Source organism: Nomascus leucogenys, chromosome 8, assembly GCF_006542625.1.
Source record: "Nomascus leucogenys isolate Asia chromosome 8, Asia_NLE_v1, whole genome shotgun sequence".
Classification (NCBI taxonomy): domain Eukaryota; kingdom Metazoa; phylum Chordata; class Mammalia; order Primates; family Hylobatidae; genus Nomascus; species Nomascus leucogenys.
This window is the reverse complement of record NC_044388.1, coordinates 43,633,702-43,656,852: the sequence shown is the minus strand read 5'-3', so window position 1 is coordinate 43,656,852 and position 23,151 is coordinate 43,633,702. Positions and strand designations below refer to the sequence as shown.

The 23,151-nt window shown below is 45.7% G+C and overlaps 1 protein-coding gene across 12 annotated transcripts in view; it reads right to left on the bottom strand.

Annotated features, from left to right (window-relative positions):
- The window catches only part of TACC1 (transforming acidic coiled-coil containing protein 1), a 129,185-nt gene that overhangs the window by 54,721 nt on the left and 51,313 nt on the right, over positions 1 to 23,151 (bottom strand). For 6 of the 12 annotated variants that reach the window (XM_030817153.1, XM_012508498.2, XM_030817154.1 and 3 more), the window contains exon 2: positions 13,039 to 13,154. The exons of 2 other annotated variants lie outside the window; for them this stretch is intronic. Coding sequence is in view for 7 of the 10 variants with exons in the window: in XM_030817147.1 (XP_030673007.1) it covers positions 13,039 to 13,154 (116 nt within the window). In the remaining 3 variants the exon portion in view is untranslated. Of the gene's footprint in view, positions 1 to 13,038; positions 13,155 to 14,114; positions 15,000 to 23,151 lie in introns of those variants that run through there. 4 more of the 12 variants (XM_030817145.1, XM_030817149.1, XM_030817146.1 and 1 more) reach the window with 1 other exon arrangement.

Genomic DNA, 23,151 nt, shown 5'->3' with positions numbered 1-23,151 from the left:
ATCGTCTGGGATGTGAGGAGCGACTCTGCCCGGCTGCTACCCCGTCTGGGAAGTGAGGAGCGCCTCTGCCCGGCCGCCCCATCTGGGAAGACATGAGGAGCGCCTCTGCCGGCCCCGCTGGGAGGGGGGGGGCCGGGTGGGGGCGCCCGGGCCCGTCTGGGAAGTGAGGAGCGCCTCTGCCCAGCCACCCCGTCTAGGGGGGGGCGGGGGGGGGGGGGGGGGGGGGGGGGGGGGGGGGGGGGGGGGGGGGGGGGGGGGGGGGGGGGGGGGGGGGGGGGGGGGGGGGGGTCTGCCGGGCCCGTCTGGGAAGTGGGAGGGCCTCTGCCGGCGCCCGTGGGAGTGAGGAGCGCCTCTGCCCAGCCACCACCCCGTCTAGGAAGTGAGGAGCATCTCCGTCCGGCCGCCCCGTCTGGGAAGTGAGGAGCACCTCTGCCTGGCCACCCTGTCTGGGATGTGGGGAGCGCCTCGGCCCGGCCGCCTCGTCTGGTAGGTCTACCACAGAGGCCAGAAGCAATGTGGGGGCTGGACGTGGTGGCTCATGCCTGTAGTCCCAGTACTCTGGGAGGCCGAGGCGGGTTGATCACTTGAGGCTAGGAGTTCGAGACCAGCCTGGCCAACAAGGCGAAACATATGAAAAATACAACTGAAACCAACCAACCAACCAAGCGACAACAAAACAGGTCTACCCTGGAGTCGTACTCTAATTTTTTCTATTTTCCTCCCTTTCTGATCCTTTATCCCACTTTCTTTTTCTTCCTCTTCCTTCTCCTTCTTCTTTGTCAAATAGAGGACTGAGTTATTATCACTGATCCATACAAAGTCCCTCCTCATTTATTTTCTTTAATTCCCACCCCCCATTTCTATTCCCCGTCTTCCCATGGGCAACCTTCCTAATATGTTTGATATGCATCTTTTTGTTTGTATGTACTTTTAGAAAATGTTTGTTTTGTGTGCAAAAAAAAATTAAAAAAAAAAGAAAACATGATTAGTGAACTGATTCAGTCATATAAGACTACATATTCTACTATTCCACTTACATGAAATGTTTAGATAATCAAATCTATTGAGACACAAACTAGATCATCAGTTACCTAGGACTGGAGGTGGGAAGGAAGAGGAATGGAGTGTGACACCTAATGGGTATAGGGTTTCCTTTGGGGGTGATAAAATGTTCTAAAAATTAAATTGAGATAATAGTTGTACAATTCTGTCGATAAATTAAAAGCTATTGTGAAGCTTTTAAATAGTGAATTGTATGGCAGGTAAACTATATCTCAATAAAACTATTTTTAAAAAAGAACATGGAGGCTCAGACCCCAGGGAAATGGAGCAGGAGGAGTGTCCTGTGATTTCTAACAAAATGTTCAACTATACCAGACAGATTTGCTCTGTTGTCCAGGCTGGAGTACAGTGGGGCAATTACGGCTCACTGGAGCCTCAACCTCCCAGGCTCAAGTGATCCTCCCACCTTAGCCTCCTGAGCAGCTGGGACTAAAGGCACAAACCATCATGCCCTATTAATTTTTTGTTTGTTTGTTTTTGGTAGAGTCAGGGTCTCATTTTGTTGCCCAGGCTGGTCTCAAGCAATCCTCCTGCTTTGCCCTCCCAAAGTGCTGGGATTACAGGAGTGAGCCAGCACACACATCCAAAGTACGTGCCTTAAATAGTGTCTTATGTGTGTCACTTGGAGAGACACATGCTTGAGAGAGGTGGTAGGTCTCACCATCCCATCAATTTGGGGCTTTAAATTTCTCTTGAGGAAGCCCACATGTGCTATATAAATTCTATTTACAGAAAGAGGTGAAAAAAATGACATCATCCCTCTTCCACAACAGATATAGCCAAGTATGGTATATGAAACATCCTAGAGTTATAATTGTCAAGCCCAAAAGGCTTTTTTTACTTTGTGGGCAGGGGGATTTTTTAAAATTCTAACTTTTAACATTTGACTTCTTCCTTTTAACATTTGACCTCCAGATTTGTGGGGGAATTTCTTCCCTCACAAATTCCCTATCTTTTGCTGCTAAAACTTCTTGGGATGCCAAGGAGGCCAAGAGGTCTGGGAAACAGGACAGGGCTAGCTCCCTCCAGACTCGGAGCCCCACAGGGGCCTTACTCTTTGTATCCCTGGAAGTAGAAACTGAGCCTCCAACACAGAGCTGATGCTCAATCAGTGCCCACTGCAGGGCAAGTGTCTGATACATAAAGGACCCCTCCTCACCTGATGATCTGTCGCATACTGAGAAGGCCTAGCTAATCGTTTAGTGATGCCGCAGCTCAGCTCTAGGCTAACGGCTGGGGGATGGCTTGGCATAGCTCTTCCCTTGGCCCTTTGCCCTGAAGGTCCCACTCCTCCTTTCCATGCCTTGGTCTTGCCCTCCCAGCCCTCCTCCCCCATGCTGAATCAAGGGCTTCAGGAGGGAAACAAGCATGATTCTGGCACCAACCCTTTCTGCTCAAGTGGTCTGCCCTGAGGAGACTGTTAATCAGGTGTATATTAGCATTAATGCTAAAAGTCCAAAATTTGAGTGTTTTTTTTTCCCAGTTTCATGTCTTTGGGTTCCCAGTCTCCCTGATTCCTCCAAAGTTGAAGTGTATTTTATATATGTTCGTTCTCACTTAGTCATCAGCCTTAAAATGGAGAAGTACACAATTTATTGTCCAGGGTTGGAACAACCGTACAATAGGCCCTTTTCCAGGAATGCGAGATAGAATCAAATGGTACGGGCTGCATAGCTCACATTTCCCTGACAATCGCTGGGGCCCGGGCTCCCCGGAAGCATGGGAGAGGGGTGGGTCAGGGGGATTCTCAGTGGGTGAGTCAAGGCAGACCATCATCTTAGGTACATCATAGTTTTAAGCTGTCTCACCAACCAAAGCAGAAAAATACACACACACACACAGGCAGAACCCAGACAACAAACTGCCTGTTTAAACCCCTTCCTTCCTAACCTCCAAAAAACCACCAAACAAAAACATTACCCAGAAGCCAAGGGAGGGCAAATTTCATTGCTTTTTTAAGAGACAAGGCACCAGCTACACTGCTGTTCTCCTGAGATAAGCTTCTAACTCCTGAGAGAGGCTCCACTCCACCTAAAACCTAAGACTCTACAGGTAAAGAATAATCTGGAAAACCACTTGATAAACTGAAAAAAGCTTTTACTAAGGATGAAGAAAGCACTTCAAATTTCCAAAACAGCACTTTATGCTATTTTATTTAAAAAGACACCCAAGCCAGGTGTAGTGGTACATGCCTGTAGTCCCAGCTACTCGGGAGGCTGAGTCAGGAGGATCCCTTAAGCCTGGGAGTTGAGGCTGCAGTGAGCTATGATTGTACCACCACACTCCAGCCTGGGCAACACAGCAAGACCTTGTCTCTTAAAAAAAAAAAAAAAAAAAGAAGAAAAATAAAAAGAGACCCAAACTGTATCTCTGAAGGCCAAGATTATAAGGTAAGAGGATGGGATTTGCTTATCAGGAAGTGTCCACCCACCAGGAAGCCAAAGCCTCCTCCAGAGAAGCCAATCCAGCAATGAATGTGTCTTCTCTTCTCACTCATGAGATGCCCATGGGTTCTGGAACCATCTGGATTTGTCTGAGGTTATATTTTAGACAGAGTAGAAATCCCCTTCCACAGACAGAAATCACAGAAGGCCCTCCCCACAAAACTTCTCCCCCATCCCCAAGCTATTCTGGCAGGAAGAACAAGGGGGGAAAGAGCACGTGCTAACAGATGGGGCTCCTGTGCAGAGATCTGGGATTGTGTAACTTCAATCTGTTGCTGCCAAACAACCATAATGTGCATCTCTTCAGAAATAATTACTGGAAAATTCAAAATACCAACTGCCTCTCTCACAAAGTAGCAACCACCCACACGGAGCTGAGAAGCTGATGCTGGATAAAGAAGAAGAGGGAGGAATGTTCAGCAAGAGAGGGGCCTCCAGACAGAGCAATCTCAGCCAGCATGCTGGGTGCATGAGACACATCCATGGCAGGACCACAAGCCAATAGACGGCTATATAATTTCTTCAGCCAGTTCTGCTCCTGTTTAAGAAAGAGGGCAGCAGGAAGGAGTGGGGTTGGGAAGGGCACAGTGAAGAGACGCCAAAGGAAGAAGGCAATGGGAAAAGCTTTGCTATCTAAGAATGTATACCCTCGTATATCCTTTCAGGCAAGTTTTTTAAAAAGTGGAAAAGGGCCGGCTGGGCGTGGTGGCTCACACCTGTAATCCCAGCACTTTGGGAGGCCCAGGCGGGCAGATCACGAGGTCAGGAGATCGAGATCGTCCTGGCTAACACGGTGAAACCCCGTCTCTACTAAAAATACAAAAAATTAGCCGGGCGTGGTTGCAGGCGCTTGTAGTCCCAGCTACTCAGGAGGCTGAGCCAGGAGAATGGCCTGAACCTGGGAGGTGCAGCTTGCAGTGAGCAGAGATCGTGCCACTGCACTCCAGCCTGGGCCACAGAGCAAGCCTCCATCTCAAAAAAAAAAAAAAAAAAAAAAGTGGAAAAGGGCCTTGTGGTAGCCAGCCTCCAAGACGGCCCCCATAAGTCTCACCTCCTGGTACACATGCCCTTGAACTGACCTGTGTAACCAAAAGGATACTGTGGAAATAAGTGTGACTTTTGAGGCTAAGTCACAGAAGACTCGGCAGCTTCTATCTTGCTTGCTCTTGGATCACTCACTCTGGGGCAGCCAGCTGCCATGTTGTGAGGATACTCAAGCAACCCAGCAGTGGTCCACATGGTGAGGACTGCAGCCTCCCACCAACAGCCAGCACTCACAGCCCAGGCAAATGAGTAAGCCGCCTTAGGAGAGGATTCCTGAGCCTCAGTCAAGTCTTTAAACAACCGCAGTCCCAGCCGACATCTTGACAGCATTCTCAAAAGTGACCTGAGCCACACCACCCAGCTCCCAAATTTCCCAACTACAAAGACTATGTGAGATGTTCATCGTTTTCGGTTTTGGAGTAATTTGTTATGCAGCCAGAGATCACCAACAAAGGCCTCTTAAAAACTCATCTACCATAAAACAGGTGTGCAGAGCCCCAGGCAGCTGCACACACCTACACACACCTGCCTCTTCTCAACCATGGAGATGGAATGCAAAGGCTAGTACTGAATTTGTCCACTCCTTCTTTATTTTTCACTGATAAGCTGAAGCTAGGCATCGAGGAAGCAAAATGTTTTCAATCCCACTACACTGCTTATCCAGTGATTTTTGCTTGACTATTTTATATCTAAATCATGCTGCAAGCTTCCAAACTTCTGATGTTTCAACTTCCTAAAATACATTTCATACTTCAGAATAATATGTGCCAAGTTCACACATGTGGAAGATGTATTTCCTGATTTTTTAAACTACTATCACTTGACAGGATACTTAAGACGATGCTTTCCCCCATCACATACCCTGCTCTGGCAACATTTTAAGACCCTTTATTTCCTCTGATATGTCTTCTCTTCAGATAGTGAACAAGAGAGAGGGATTCACAAATTTCCTGGAGAGAAAAGCTGTATAGTATGTTCCAAAGAGCTCTGGATCTGCAATCTTAAAAGCTGAATTCAAAACCCAGGTCCACTACTAGCAGTAAAGGCTCTGGCCTCAATTTCCCAATCTGTGAAATGGAAATCACTTGTGTCCTATCTCGCAGACTCATGGCCATAAAAATCAAATAAGATGCTGCAAACAAAGATTACTTGTTCCCAGCATGGCTAATAAATAAATACAGCTGAAACAGATAACTGGTGATCTGCTAGGTGGGAATATTGTAATGGGAAAGCTGGAGATCAATCATTTATTGTCATATTTCCAGCAATGATATAAGACAGAGGGTCCTCGACTGGCTAGGAGAGTACCTGCATCTGCCAAACAGAACTGTCAAGATACATTTTTCATTTGTGAATTAATAAAATACTCCATGCCATTATTATTATTCCCTTGTGAGTCTGGCCATCATCAATCTAAACCCTGGGGATCTAATCATGTTTGTTTGAACTCATAAAATTAGGTCATGTACATGCAAAGGTGAGGGTGAGATCTTGAACTCACAAGCAGCAAAGCCTTTCTAAGCCCAGATTTAATAGTCACCAGGCAATTTAGCAACCTTGGTTATGAAATCTCCACTGAGAGGGTTGTTTTGGGTGAATAAACCATGATCTCCTATCGCTACTCTGGATTTAGGAGAGTGGGACAAAATGGTTTATACCCTCCAAGATTTCCTCTGGGCAATATAACTGGTAACCTGAAAAAGACACTGCAACTGCTCTTTCATTTAAATGTTTAAATGGCTTTAGGCCACATCCATTTTGCAGGTGGGACATTACATGGCAGCAATATAATTTTAGAAGGATTGCCGGCTCCCACAACACATACACAGGTAGAAAGTGTCTCTGCCACCCACAAGTACCAAAGTAAGTTCTACTGCTTTATTCGATGCTTGGGTAAGCCCAAAATGGGGGAGTGCAAGGTCTTGATTTTATCACTCATCTTAAAAAAAAAATTGTGATTTGACAGTTACTAAAATCTTTCCTTTCTGCAGGTAGACTTTGCTTCCCTGCCTTGGCATTTTTTATTCAGACACTGTTGCTCCTCTGTGGTTGTGCACTCTTGCAAGTTTCTGCTGGAAAAACTACACTTTTTTCCCCAGGAAGACATTCTCCTTGGGTAAGGCACCATATAGAAGCAGAGGTGCTTCCTAGGGGCACATTTACATTGTGATAGAGCAACAACAACAACAAAAAAACACATGACTCTGATCTCATTTATTAGCTGGTTGGAATCTCCAACTTCAGAGCTAAACATACATGAAAAAAACAAAGTAGCTATATCATGCTGCTAAGATTCTCAAGCTTTAAATACCTTAAAATGGAATTATATAGTACAAAAAAATCAAACTGTGGAAGAGGCAATCACAGCAAAACATTAAACATTTAAAATTAAATTAAAAGCATTAGCCTGCGATGCTGTTGAAGGAGCCACATGGGTTGGACTGCTGGACTAGGTAATATGAAAGGTCCTAATTAGTCCCATTATTTCTAGGAAACTCTAATAAAGCATTCCCTTGCTGGAGCAGGGAAAGGATGTTAAACTAAATCCCTAGGAGGATATACTTGTAGACTTGAATGGAACACTTCAATATGTACCTAATGAAAATTTTTCACATAGTATCTGATTAAACATATAACCCAAAGCTTTAGAATAAAAAAATCAAACCTTGATTTTAACAAGGTTTCCATTCTGTTTTCTATAGTGCACACACACACAGAAACACACACACACACACACACACACACACACACATGCAGAGTCTAAAACATTCTAAAAATACACCATATCAACCTTTTAAGAGATCTGCACAGTCAACTTACAAATTCTCATACACCCGAAGTTACATTAAAGACATTTAATGGGTTGGGTGAGGCTGGCTCATGCCTGTAACTCCAACACTTTGGGAGGCCAAGGTGGGAGGATCACTTGACCCCAGGAGTTTGAGACCAGCCTGGGCAACATAGTGAAATCCCATCACTATTTTTTTTTTAATTTAAGAAAATAAAATGTTAAAAAAAATTTAATGGGCAAAAGTTAAAAGTCTATGTGTTTGTACTTCTATTAAATGATTCCAATATTCTCCCCATTCTTCCCTAATTTCCTTTTTAAATAATTTTTATTCCTCCTTAGATCTTTGAGTCAAATGAAAATCAAGTTCATTGCAGACCAATTACATCACTTCCCCTTTGCAAAGATGACAAATAGCCAGGCCACATCAGGCTCTCCCCTGGGCCTTCCCTGAACATGCAGGCCTAGACTAATGGCACCTCACGCCCACAGTTCATTTGTTCAGCAGGTATAACCTTGCTACCTTTTCATTCTTAAAGCCATTATCCCAAGTTACTTAAACTCTGTATTTTTACTGAAATTGTAATAAGTATAGATATAGGTTGACATTTTTTTCTGTACAAGATAGTAAATATGTTAGACTTTTGCCAGACATTTGGTCTCTGTTCCAAGTACTCAACCCAGCTATTGTAGAGCAAAAGCAGCCATAGACAATACATGAATGAATGAGTATGGCTGTATTCCAATAACTTTATTTATGGGGATGACAGTGGTGGTTCAAACCTGAAATCCCAGCATTTTGGGAGGCTGAGGTGGGAGGATCACTGACTTGAGCCCTGGAGCTCAATACCAGCCTGGGCAACATAGCAAGATCCCATATCTACCAAAATATATATTACATATATATATATAAACTTGATGGGCCCTGAAATTTTGTTTTGTTTTTTTAAGAACTACTTTATTGAGATATAATTCACAAACCATACAGTCCACCCTTCAAAATATATGATGCAATGGTTTTTAGTAAATTCACATAATCGTGTGACCTCTGATGGGCCCTGAAATTTGGATTTCACATTATTTTCATACATCACCATTAAACCATCAAAAAATGTAAAACTCATTCTTCTGTTCAGGGCCATGCAAAAAAAACGGGACAGGCAGGGCTTGGTCTATGAGTCACAGTTTGCTGATTCTGATCGAGACTACCAAAATTGTGTCAACAAACAACTTGGCATTCCCTCACAGGCCTGAGGCAGTAAATATCTGTGCACAGATCCCATTTATCTCTTTCCTTCTATTCTGGGGAAAATTCCAGAGAACTACAGTTTGTCTTTGAAATACCTAGGCATTTAATTAACACATCAAACTGGAGAGGTTTAACGAGTTGTTCCAAGGGTGATGTGAGAGCTTCTACACTAACTAAGATTCTCTTTCTCAGAGAGAGGTAACAATCTGTAGATAAAGGTATGTGTGTTTGGGGAAGGGGGTCTATGTTGGTGAAGGAGAAACTCAAGGGGCAGAGGGCACCCACTGCAGTTTTTGTGACTAAAATAGCTACACAAAGCCACAACCCCTAAGTCCTCCATAAACACACACATGCAAACACAAAAGCCAGACATGGTAGCTCACGCCTGTAATCCCAGGACTTTGGGAGGGTGAGGCAGGAGAATCCCTTTAGGCCAGGACTTCGAGATCAGCCTAGGCAACATAGCAAGACCCTATCTCTACAAAAAATAAAAAAATTGGCCAGGCACGGTGGCTCACGCCTGTAATCCCAGCACTTTGGGAGGCCGAGGCAGGAGGATCATGAGGTCAGGAGATCGAGACCATCCTGGCTAACACAGTGAAACCCCGTCTCTACTAAAAATACAAAAAATTAGCCAGGCGTAGTGGCGGGCACCTGTGGTCCTAGCTACTTGGGAGGCTGAGGCAGAAGAATGGCGTGAACCCAGGAGATGGAGCTTGCAGTGAGCTGAGATCGCACCACTGCACTCCACCCTCGGCGACAGAGCGAGACTCCATCTCAAAAAACAAAACAAAACAAAAATTAGCCAGGCATGGTAGTGTGTGCCTATAGTCCCAGCTACTCAGGGGCTGAGGCAGGAGGATCATTTGAGCCCAGGAGTTGGAGGCTGCAGTGAGCTATGATCATACTACTGCACTCCAGTCTAGACAGAGATCCTGTCTCAAAACAAAACAAAACAGAGGATGAACTTGAGATTGTACCTCCTCAAAAGTCCATACCTAGGAGATGTTTCTTCACCAATATATTTCCCAGCAAAGAGAAAGACCACCACAACAGCAGCAGCATTAAACACCTTTAGTGGGAGAAGACAGACAGATAGCAAATACAGACCAGCCCAAGCTTTACAGCTACCAGCCTGGTTATTTCCAGGAAATCTCTTTAGCTAGAGTTTTATTTTACCAGTAAGCCTAAAACCTGCTTCTATATGTGGCTTCAAAAAAAATCTACAACCTTATCCACCACTTAACTCCTGGCATACAACTCTTAGGAAGAGTCATTATAGAGTTTAGATACTGCAAGTTCCTAAAGCAGTTCCAGTATAAGAAAAGTCATTTCAAAATAGTCTTAGATATTTCCCTGAGTTCAAAGAATTATACGAAGTCAGCACAGGAGTCATGGGCATGGTAAATGTAGCCCACACGTTTGACGGCCATTATGTATCAGGAAGCCAGAATCTTTACATATTTCAACTCCAACTCCTGACTAACTCCTCATAAATCATTCCTCCAGAATGATTTAGTCTTATATAATTTATAACTGCTGTCCAACCATGTCTTGGAACCACAAAAGTATGAAAGACTATCTTTACCAGGAACAAAACAATCAATAATTTTGGGAGAAAGGGAACTTATCCAGTCCCAGAAATTAAACTTCAATATGAAATAACTCTGAAGGGCTTTCTGCCCACTGAAATCCCCTCCAGTCAGACCTGTGCTCTGGCTGTCTTTGCACATTTGCTGTGTATGTGTGACAAGGCCATCAGCAGTACTCTGGACTAGCTCCGGATGTTGCACACAAGGACGCTGGAAGTCAGGGTACGACCAGGTTGATGAGCAATCATCCTATTGTTTAAAGACCCTAAACTGAAAGCCTTCATAATATGCAGGGTTGTTTCCTGGACTGGACACTCCTCCACCCCTACAATTACAGTCTGCATTCATGAACTACCCCACAGAGCTTTCACGATCCATAAACATTTAAAAGTTTTCCTTTTAGAGAGAATGAAAAAGAATGTGAGAGTCACTGGTACAGGAAGGACCAAACAATTGGGTCTCTGTGGTTTTGGGGGCCTAGGTCATCCAGGCCTCTATTCAATTGGCAAAGAATCTGGCAGGATGAATCAGTCTAGCAGCTGACAAAACGATGAGGAAGGGCCGCCCAAGCTGACGGCAATTCAAAAAGGCTTTCAAACAGCTCCGTAACATGTGTCTTATGAGCTTTATTTAAATTTGATGGAAAGGCCACCAAATAGTTCTTTCAAGCTTCAAAATCTCCCTTCTGATCTGCCAATCTTTACAGAAGAAAAGGGAAGCTATGAGGAACAAGTGTTATCTTCATCACTGAGAGTGCTACACAGCTATGCGTCGCACACAAATTCTCCAGTATATAAGCTTGCCTATTCCCATGTTGTCCCTGCCTAGAACAATGGCAAAATGCAGCCTAGGGCAAGTTGAGGGTATTGCTGAATTCTCAGCTGGGTAAGCACGGCATGGAGCTATCAATTTAAAGCAAAACCAAATCAGCTTTTTGCTGATGTCATTTTACCAATAATTCCAGCTCCATCATGCAGTCTATTACCAGAGTAACTTGACTTCCCTAGGCAACCTATGAAGAAGTTACTAAGCAATAAAAATACTTTAATTAGGGAGAGGAGAAAGTCACAATCAGTGCAAAATTTAGGTAGCTAGATAAGTGAAAGCTGGCGCTGCCACTTCAGGGTGACAGTGTCAGATACTGGAACAGAGAAACCACATAAAAAGGACTTCTATCCTAGAGTCCCTTCTCCACACAGCAGCCCCGGGAGCCTTTTACAAAAGAAGCCGAAGCACAATCCCTCTGCTCAAAGCCCTCTGTTGTGGGCTGAATTATGTCTCTCAAAATGGTATGTTAAAGTCCCAACTCCTAGTACCTAAGAATGTGACCTTATCTAGAAATAATATCTCTGAAGATGTTACCAAGTTAAGATGAGGTCAAACTGGATTAGGGTGGGCCCTAACTTCAACGACTGGTGTCCTCACAGGAAGGGCACGGTAAGACAGATACATAGGGAGAAGATGGCCATGTGTTGAGGCAGAGACTGGAGTTCTGCTGCCACAAGCCAAAGAACACAAAGGATTGCAGACACCCAGCAGAGGCTAGTAGAGGCGAGGACAGACTTCCTGGAGCCTTCAGAAGAGCAAGGCCCTGCCAATACCTTGACTTCAGACTTCTGGTTCTGATTTCAATTACCCAGGACTGTGAGAGAATAATTTCTGTTGTTGTAAGCCGCTAAGTTACTCTGTTATGGCAGCCCTTGGAAATGCACATGCCCTCCAGTGGCTTTCCACCTTACTCAGAAAGAAAACCAAATCCTCACTGCAGCAGCATCTGGACCTCCTCTGACCACGCTGACTTCAGCTCCTTCTGCTCTCTGAGTAGTCAGTACACACTGACCTCCTGGCTGGTCCTCAAACTGTACCATGAACCCTCCACCTTAGGGCCTCACCTGCAGCAGGCTGGTGCTGTCAGACCTTTGCAGATGACATTCCTTCTGCTGGAAGGGTTCCTACCTCAGGAACCTCCAAGGCCTGCTCCCTCAATCTGCCTTCAGGTCTCTGTTCAAGTCACCTAATCATGAATGCCCCCACTAACTCCCCTTCAGCCTTCCCTATCTCCACCCCATATTCCCTATTCTCTCTTCCCCTGCTTTATTTTTCTCCACAGTGCTTCACACAAGCTGACATAGATATTTTGCTTAACCCGTCACAGGTTCTCCCTCCACAATGTTAGCTCGAGAGAGCAGGACTTCACTACTGAATCACAGTGCACTCTACTTAGTGAATAAGCATATGAATTCTGTTGGGACAGGTGAAATTTTATTCTGAACTGGCTGTGTGACAAAAAAGGTTTCTACTAATTAAGTGAGACAGCGGAAGCTCCTGTAGATGAAGGGCTGGGCTCTGAGGGGCTGGAAGGGTATCCATGTGCCAGGTTTTCCTAAGTAGACTGAAGGGTTCTCACCACATCCCTGCATGGAAGTGGGCGAGGTGAGTGATTCTGAAAAAGCCTCTTAAGAACCCTCCCTATCAAAAATTAACTCAAGTCTTACCTGTAATTTTTGTCTCCAGCCACACCCCAGTAGAAAGCAATTTAGCCTGAGGAATTTGTGCAGTCAAATATAAACATGATCTTCCTACTTCATTACTATACATTTTTTTAGGGGCTGAGGAGAAAGGCCTAATAGGAATGTTTGATAATGATAATCTTATACTGCAAATGCACAAACTCTTCTCAGAGGAGAAAGCCTCGATCACCACACCCCTAAAAATATATAAGCCAGGAGGTTTCAAACAGCTCTTTCTTGGTCAAACCCTCTTAAATGGTCCTAAATTTACACTTTTTGCCTTCCTTCATTGATATTTTTCAAAACTTTTAAAACAAAACAGGCAGGAAAAATGCAAGTTTTTCTTTACCTTGGCTTTTGGCCCCAGGTCCTGCCAATCCGAGTGATGGATCACAGGACTCCTTGAAAGGTGATCGGATCGGGGTTTCAGCTTCAGGGGTCTCAAAATTACCTTCAGAATCCGAGCTGCCAAGGAGGAAAAATGAGGAATTACCACTTTCAACGGTATTTCCGACACCCTTTGAAATCTACATATTCACAAAAGCCGAAAGTCCAGCACGTTTGTCTAACTTCACAACCAACCGGTCCTCAGCAGGGTCTGACCTGCGGGAGGCAACTGCGGTCTCTGAGCAGTGCCCTCCTTGGGTTTCTCAGGCTGGCATCCTGTCTCTCTGAAAGCTCCTCCATTCCCTGGAGCTTTTCTCCAGCACCATTTATTTTCGAGGTCATCCTTCCCTCAGACACCTGAAAAATGCGCTTTTCCAACAGACTCCTTTTGTCACAGGAGCCCTTTCCCAGAGGCTTTAACAATTAATACTGGTCCCACCCCCGAGTTAGGCCGATGCTAGGCATTCCTCTTTGCTCGGTAGGCCTCTACCTGCTGGAACTCCCTGGGCCCGAGGCTAAGAATGCTGTCACCTGCCTTCCGCAATCACGCGGATGACAGCCCGGCAGAGACCACCATTTCCCAGCAGCTGCCGGGGGCCTGTCATCACACGACCTTCTTCACCGCGGCTGCGTTTTGGGTACACGGTAGGGCCCCGGGAAGGGCCAGGGAGCGACTTCTTCCCCACGGGGGGGCTCTAAGCTGCACTGGGTGAGATCAGTGACGTTGCTCCCGTGTGGAGGGGCGGGGGCTGGGGGTCGAAGCTTAGAGAAAGTGACCGAGGCCAGCGGGGATGCGGAGAGACTGCAGATTCTGGGTTGGGTTCGGAACGCTCCTAGCGAAACGGGGGCCAGAAAACCCACGGGAGGACAGAAGATCCTGAACTTTCGGACGCACACGGGGACCCGACTCCGGGCGGGGACGCGGCACGGCCGTGAGGACGGTTTCGCGGGTGGCGACCACACACACGCACACAGAGGGAGCCGCAGATGGATGGAGGCAAGCGCGTCTGCATCTCAGCGGGCACGCCGTGTACTTGCCTGAAACTCAAGGATTTGGTCTCGGCTTGCGAGTCCTCCTCCTCGGGGTCGCCCTCGGGCCCGCCGGCCTCGTCCTCGCCGGCAGCCCCGCCGCGTACCGCAGACCACGTCCATTTCGCCCACTGCACGGGGGACAGGATCTGCCACGGGCTGAACGCCATGAGCGCGGCTCCTCCGGCTCCAGCTCCTAGGGGCAGGGGAATGGGTGGGGAGAGCCTTTTTCCCTTTCAAAATGGAGGGAACCGGTGACAGGCGCCAGCAAGCGTTTCCAGCGGAGGCGCGGATGTGGTTAAACGAGCGCCGTCGGGGGCCCTGGTGGAGTGCTTCCTCCCGCCGGCGGCCGGCGCCGCGTCCTCCTCGGCCTCCTCCCCACACGGTGCGGCCGCAGCGGGCCCCGCGCCGGGCTCCACTCGCCGGGAAGACGCCCGTCCTGTGGCCTCCTCAGGCCCCCGGTCCGCGGCGCCCAGCGGCTAGACCTCTGCTGCTCCCGCTCCGGGCTCCCGGACTCCCGCCTCCCGGCCGGCGGGGCGCGCATCAGCTGCCGCGGGAGCCGCGCCCCAGAAGCCGCCCCCTCGGACCGTACTACTAGCGCGCGCGCGCGGGGGCGAGGGCGGCGCCGGGGCTTTGAAGTCGGCCGCGCGCCCGCCGGATCCCCCCGCCGCGGCGTCACGCTGGTCGCGCCCCGACTGAGGGCCGGGGCTTCCCGGCTGCGCCGGGAGACCCGGTCACCCCCCCCACAGCTCCGCCGGCGTCCGGAGCAGAGGAGGACCGTTTTCTGAGCCGGGGTACGCCGCCCTCTTCCTCTTTCCTTATTCCTTTTTAAAATTTTTTAAACTTTTTCATCTTGCCACTGTGACTTCACGGCGATGGTGATATTGGACTGCACACAAGCCCCTTGTTACCAAAAAAAAAAAAAAAAAAAAAAAATACAAAACTTTGCGGCCGCTGTGGACTGTTGTTTTCCCCTCCCTAACCCTGGCAGCGTGGGGGATTTCAGCCTGTTCATCTCCATCCCTGGCATTCCTGGGATTTGAAAATCCCTCGGCAAAGCCGCAAAAGTGACCGAGGACTGGAATTTAAGATGCCCTCCGCCTCCCCAAACCGCACTCGGGGAGGCTTCCCAAGTGCCCAGGTCTTGTCTTAGGTAAAGGGTGCTAAATTCCCTGTGAGATTACAGCCTGATGGGTTTCCCATTCTCCATATTTATTTATTTAAAATACAGACAGGCGTCTTGATATGTTGCCCAGGCTGGTCTTGAACTCTTGGCCACAAGCGCTCCTCCCGCCTCTGCCTCCCAAAGTGCTAGGATTACAGGCCTGACACCGCGCCTGACCCCATTCTCCTTTTTGAGATTTTCTTTTCATAACTTGTAAGTCTTTGATTTCTGACTTCTTTTCGCTGCTTCAGTAACAAGCCGAGAGGCCTGGTGACATCTTTAGGTTTGAAGACAATGGGAAATAGCTGATGTTCTCCATTTCCCGTGGAGGGATTTCATGTAGGGATTGTTCCTCTCAAAACCACCGATGCACCTTCTTCCAAGTGAATCGATTGCCTCAAACACCAGGCTTAATGATCTCCTTGCCTGGATAAGGTGTTCCAGGTGGTACTGTAATTTCTGAGTTGTGGTGCATCCGTGAGGTGCCTGCAGGTTCCCACAGAGACAGCAGCTCCAAAATGTGCACGTTGAAACTTGCAAAAGACCAACCATTGCCTCTGAAAGCAGTTGGCATGTATATTCATCGTGACTGTTTTACACATTTGATAACAAAAACAGGAGCAAAATACAAGATAAGGCCTGGCAGGGTAGTTTTACCAAAACCGAAGGGCAGGAGATAGCCTGAAGTCTAGAGAAAAGAAAGGGGTGGGGTGTCAGGATGCTTTCGAATTCATCCTGGCTTCTTCCCAGAAATAAACTGTCATGAGTGTTCTAGCGACTATAAAGCAGTGAACTAGGCAGGAGGTCCATGTGAAATATGTTACACCACTTATCCAACTGTTGTAGTTTCAGGTTTATGCTCACCCAGTAAAACTTCAGGTTCTACGGTCCCCCAGGCTCCTGGATTTGACCCAGGATTCTGTTGCTGGGAAATAATATTACCCCAGAAAATCAGTAACTAGCATACACTAGGACCTGTTCTTCCTCCTGAATAGTTCTCTCATCTTTTCATTCCTTTGCATCCCTGTGGTGACTGACATAGTTCCCGCACTCCCCCATCTTTCATGATCTACTGTAAATAACTCCCACCTGGTTTTACCTCTGAAGGCTGTCTTGCCTGAGGTCACCCCTGCCTGGCTGATCAGTGACTCGTGCTCTAATCTTGTGGTTCCCATTCCCTTCTATGCCCATCCTTTTGTATTCCTAGCCACAGTGAGTAGAGAACTCGTTGTCAATCTTTAATATGCCCAAGAATCATCTGCCAGCCTTCTTAAAAAAAAAAAAATCCAAATTGCCAGCAGAGTCTGGAAATCTGTGTGTTCACTAAGTGTCCTGGGGAACTGTTATCACAGGGTAAATTTGGGAAACAGTGCCTAGCTTGAACCAACTGCTTACTCCTTCCGGAAGAGTCTCCCTTTGACTGCAGAGGGAGCTTTGCATATTCCTGGAACACACCTCCTCCCCCACCCCAGCCCATCCCAAGTTCCCAGGCTTCGGCTGCCCAAACGTCTTTCAGCACTTAGCTCAAGTGTCTACAGGGGGAAGCAGGCTGATTGTCCTTCCTTTCTATCATTTCTATACCCCGAACATCCATAAAGAACACTTCCTGTGGCCTTAGATCTGAAAGTGAAAGACAGCATTCTTAATAGTTACACAGGGACTACAGGCATAAACCAGGACTGTCTCCAGAAGACCAGGATGTAAGGCCATTCTACACTTAGCACACTATATATAACCTATTTATTTACATATCTGTCCCACAAGCTTCTAAAGGGTCTTTACCCCGCTTTGGGACTTCCTCCAGAAATTAGGACAGAACCACACACTCAGTAGGTGTTCAATACATATGTAAGAAAAAACAAACATTCTAGTTTACAAATAGTCCTTGTGAGTTTGGCTAAGGTGACATAAATTCCTAAAGCCCGACTCCCCCTGGGGAAATCTAGTTTCTGGGCCAGAAAATAACAGAACCCAAGACCAAGTGACGGCCCCAGTAAGATTAAGCCTCACCTATGCAGCAATTTACTTTTTTTTTTTTTTGAGATGGAGTCTCACTCTGTCGCCCAAGCTGGAGCACAGTGGTGCAATCTCAGCTGACTCTAACCTCTGCCTCCTGGGTTCAAGCAATTCTCCCTGCCTCAGCCTCCCAAGTAGCTGGGATTACAGGTTCCTGCCACCACGCCCAGCTAATTTTTTTGTTTTTTAGTAGAGATGGGGTTTCATCATGTTGGCCAGGCTGGTCTTGAACTCCTAACCTCAGGTGATCCGCCCACTTTGACCTTCCTAAGTGCTGGGATTATAGGTGTGAGCCACCGCACCCGGCCTGCAGCAACTTCTTGACACCGGACGAGCAAATAAATGCCTAAGGTTTCTGAAAATCACTCCTCTGCAAGTTCTTGAACTTAGTGTGAGCAGTAATGAATATGAGTCCATCAGCTGGACCACTCCTCTCAGTCTGCTGCTCCTAGTCCTGGCTTCCTTCTTACCTGGTACAGGTTGCAAAGTCACAACTAGGAACACTCTAGCCCTGTCAGTGAAGACGTGCCATTGCCAACAGGAGGCTGTGGCCACCCTATCTACTTTTCTGCCCTACCTCAGTCTAACCAGGCAAGGGCATGATGATGTCTAATCAAGACAACATTGCCAATAACAGCATCTGACCGCATTCAAATATGTTAACATGACAGTCTTAACCTTGCAAGATCAGATGTTTACCTAATTATCCTTTACCTGTAGACTACAATCATCTATAGAATTACAATCTTCCCTCCACTACCCAAACACTGAAATCAGGAATGTGTACAATGCATTTATACAGAAAATTATAAAGAGAAGCTCCTAATTTTTTTAAAAGAGAGGCGTCAGGGTATGTTCATAGTTAATACTCTTTCAGGCTGGGCGTGGTGGCTCATGCCTGCAATCCCACACTTTGGGAGGCCAAGGCAGGCGGATCACTTGAGGTCAGGAGTTCAAGACCAGCCTGGCCAACATGGTGACACCCCATCTCTACTAAAAATGTAAAAATAGCCAGGTGTGGTGGTGGGCGCCTGTAATTCCAGCTACTCAGGAGGCTGAGGCAGGGGAATCACTTGAACCGGGGAGGCAGAGGTTGCAGTGAGCCGAGATCATGCCACTGTACTTCAGCCTGGGCAACAGAGTGAGACTCCATCTCAAAAAAAAAAAAAAAGAAAATACTCTTTCAGGGTTCCAGGAAGATTAACAAAGTTCCAAACTGCATTTATTAAAGACTTGGCTGAGCCCCCCACCTGGGATCTGCTCAAAGACCCTTGCCCAGACTTTGCTCTGGTGAACAATTCTTGTCATGTCCACCCATTGATCTGTTTTCTTCTGTATCACAAAAGAAAAGTTTGCTTTCCCCAGAAAGTATGCCATTCTCTCATTCCCATCAAATATTCGTGACTATATGTTTATTGACTTTATAAGAAAGTTCACTTTAGTTCTCTACTCTGTGATGTAAACATATTAAAGAAGCGGTTGTTGAGTGCGAAAGATATAAACAGAGTTAGGTCAGTCTGTTTATTCTAAGTGAAGAAAAATAACCCCAACATTATCCCTAATTCTTCCCGCCAACTACCACAAATCCAAAGTTGAAAACAAGCAAACCAAAAACAAAAAGCTCCACTTAAAGCAGTGAACTGTCTTTAGATTTAGAAATATCTTCTATTCCAATAGATATGTTTGGTCTTTCCTGCTAAACAACACTATTGTATTTACAGAGCCTGTTAAACAGGAATATCATCTTCGAGGATTACTCTTACTGATTTAGCACATTTTGTTTCCTTCTTCCTTTCGAGCAGATTAGGCATTAAAAAAGAGGGCTGTCGACGTCCAAGTCCAAGTCTGAGAGTTTTATACCTAGAGCTCAGACAAGAAAACCATCTGAAACTTCCTCTATGTTGTTTATAAATTTAAGATTCTAGTAAAGGACATTATTTCAAATTTGAGATATCTGCTTTACTACACTTACCTGTTTGTGGGGAGGGTGGAATTTAAGACTTGAATTAAAGAGGCTGAAGGAATTCAGGACATTTAAGTACAATAATATTCCTGGCCAGGAGCAGTGGCTCACATCTGTAATCCCAACACTTTGGGAGGCCGAGGGGGTGGATCACCTGAGGTCAGGAGTTCGAGGCCAGCCTGGCCAACATGGCGAAACCCCATCTCTACTAAAGATACAAAAATTAGCCAGGCGTGTGGCACGCACCTGTCATCCTGGCTACTCAGAAGGCTGACACAAGAGAATCGCTTGAACCCAGGAGGCAGAGGTTGCAGTGAGCCGAGATTGCACCACTGCACTCCAGCCTGGGGGACAGAAGAAGTCTCTGCCTCAAAAAAAAAAAAGAAGAATATTTCTTCTCCTACAGCCATTTTATTCCTTCTTCTCTTCCCCACCTCCAAAATAAAATAAATGTCCTAAACAATGCATCCTTATGGATTAGAAGAACATTAATCATATAGCCCAGATGTTTTGAGATCATCCTAATATAAAATATTCTACTCACTATCCTCATAAATATATTGTGAGTCTTCAGGAGACCATACGTCTTCTTGTCACTGAGAAGTTACAAGGTAACAGATTGGGATGGTGGTTGGAAGGGGCAGTGAAAGGCAAAAGCAGATTCATTGCTAGGAGGATGTGGGGAGAAAAGGTCCACCCAGAAGAAAAGAATAAAATCACAAAAAGCTTTTGAAAATAACTGTGACACCCACTCCACCTTAATTCCTTAGTCTAGGGGTTTGGGGGGATTTCATTACAGTAACTCATGTGTTTGTGACCAATAATCTTCCTGTATTTCTAGGAGATAAAAAGATGGGAAAATAAGCAGCCAACTCTGTGACATGATATGCAGCATCCTGTAAACTCCAGCTTTTATCTCTTTAGAGTAAAATTTTGATTACTGTATTTCGGTCCTGAAACTCCAAGTTGGTAAAACACTATTGCTAAGATGGCAATACTACCTAGTTAAATTATAGGGCTAATTTGATTTCAATCAAAATTCCTAGGGGATTTTTCTTAGAATTCGTCAATAATGTTTAAAAGTTTATCTGGAAAAATAAACTGGTGAACATATTTTAGATTTTGAAAAAAAAAAAGAAAAACACCAACAAGAGTGAAGAATAGACTAGTCCTACAAGATATTGAGACACATTTATGTAAAAATAGCCAGATCTTTGTTCTGTAAAACAGAACAGAAAACCCAGGAAAAGATCTTACAAGATACAGGAATTTATTGTATACCAAAAAAGATGGCTTGAACCTGGGAGGCGGAGGTTGCAGTGAGCCAAGATTGTGCCACTGCACTCCAGCCTGGGCAACAGAGCGAGACTCTACCTCAAAAAAAAAAAAAAAAAAAAAGAACAGACAACAAAAAAATAAAGAAGATGTTACAATATGTAAGGAGAAGGAAGATTTATGATTGGAGCATAGTTGGCTGGCAATGGGAAAAAAGATCAAGTTAAACCCTTACCTCAGAGCATATATCAGGATAAATTCCAGATGGATTAGATGGCTAAATAATAAAAATCGAACCATTGGGAGAAAACAGTCTACAAGCAACAGAATCTGTCAGAGCTCTGTAGGAAGGATGAGGATCCAACTTAGAAGTAATTAATGAAATCAGACACAAAATAAAGATAGATTTGGTTACATTAAAAAAAAATGAAGCTTCTGACTGTGTGCCTTCAAGTTAAAAGGCAAACAACAGGCCATGGACAAACAAAGGCTGTTAGTATTGTTATTACCTAAGGAACTCGTGAAAACCGGTAAGATCATTTAAGCCCCAAAAGAAAAGTGAACAATTATAACTGCTTACTACGTGTTAGACACTACACTTTACATGAATCGTCTCCTTTAATCTCCCCCACTTACTCCTACAATCTCACGAGGAAAGTATTGTTATGGCCTTTTTGTTGTCGTTAATAAGTTAAATTGGCTGCATTTTCATCCTCTACAGCAGAGGCTTAGCAAGGAAGGGTTTCAGAAGGTCCCGGCCTCCCTGAAATTGTATGCAAAAAGTATGTGTGTGTACATATTTGCATCAGTCTCTCCCTCTCCTCTTCCCCACATACAGTCAAGCCCCACTCCAGGAATAATGTTTTAGGTTGACTAAAGATTGATTTTCGAATCTGAAAGGGAACTAATATAAAATTCTTCAGTATAAGGAAGTACAGGCCAAAGAAGCCCTTATATGGAAAATCCAGAACTGCCAGAAGTTAGTGTAGGAAACAGCCAGCTTTGAAGACACCCAGAGGGTGGAAAAGGGCGGAGAGCAGGCCTAGCAGTGCCCACCACTCCAGGCAGGGTGTGCCCTTCCCCAAATGCCCAGTGGGAGCCCATGTTATTGGGCAGCCTGTGGGTTTCATCTAAGTGACTGTGTGGTGACCAAAGTGTGAAATGCTCATTTCAAGAAGGCATTTGCCAGTTGAGCCAAAGTACCATAAAAAAAGAGCGTTTCAGCCAGGCATAGTGGTGTCTTCCTATAATCCCAGCACTTTTGGAGGCTGAGGCAGGAGGATAACTTGAGCCCAGGACTTTGAGACCAGCCTGAGCAACATAGCAAAACCCCATCTCTACAAAAAAATTAAAAAGTAGCCAGGCGTGGTGGTGTTTGCCTGTAGTCCCAGCTAATCTCCAGCCCAGGAGAATCGCTCGAGCCCAGAAGGTCAAGGCTGAAGTAAGCCGTGATTGTGGCATTGCACTCCAGATTGGGTGACAGAGCGAGACCTTGTCTCAAAAGAAAAGAAAAGAAAAAAAACCCAAGGACCACTACTGATACAAATGAGAATCCTCAAAGGCACACAAAATTGGGCCAGAGCATAAAAGGCATACTTTATGTGGGAGGTGCAAAAGGATTAATTTTAACATCTCTTTCTTTGGGATGCTCTTTCGCTATACTTCCTTTTAGGGTGGTTTCTTCCAAGAAACTATGTTGATGAGGGAAATGACACCCAGGAGCCTCTCCCCATCTGGGAAAAAGTAGCGAGGCTCAGCAAAGAAAGGAGGCATGAAACAGGTTTCCAAGGCCTGATTTTGTGAAGCAGGAAGCTTAAAAACTGGGGAAGCACTCTAAGAAAAATGCTAAAGGACCCCATAAACACAGTGCTAGGGCCACACTAGTATGAAGGGGCCCATGCAAGGGAGGGGCCTGAAGCTTAGGCTTCCTCAGCTTCATAGTAAATTCAGCTCTGCCCAGAGAGCAAAAGAGAACAAAATAAAACATTATTCCTGGAGTGGGGCTTGACTGTATGTGGGGAAGAGGAGAGGGAGAGACTGATGCCTGTGGCTCAGGAGTAGTTCAGCTGGCCTCAACTCAGTAAGTGAAATGTCCATTTATGGAGCGAGGGGGTCACACTAACCTCTATCTTCTTAGAGGAAACAAAAATATTTAACTGTTGGAAACTGGATAAAACTGTCAAAAGATATCTCCTACACAGATTGTGAAACATAACTCATGGCTCTGTTCCTTCCATACCCGTTGTAAACACACACACACACACACACACAATTTTAATTATTAAGATAAAAAAGCAAAAGGCCAGGTGTGGTGGCTCATGATTGTAATCCCAACACTTTGGGAGACGAAGGCAGGAGGATCGCTTCAGCCCAGGAGTTTGAGACCAGCCTGGACCACACAGTGAGATCCCATCTCTACACACATGCACACACACAAAGATAAAAAAGAAAAACTATAATGCTTCTTTAAATTGTGTGTCTATGCACCTCTACCTTTTGAATTTCCACAAGATCACTATGGTAGAGCCTAATTCCCTCACCCCACATCCCATATCCATAATTTCCTTATTTCTTCTGGTAAAAGAACCCTCTGAATTTTTGCTGAGCACATGGTCACACAGCAAGAG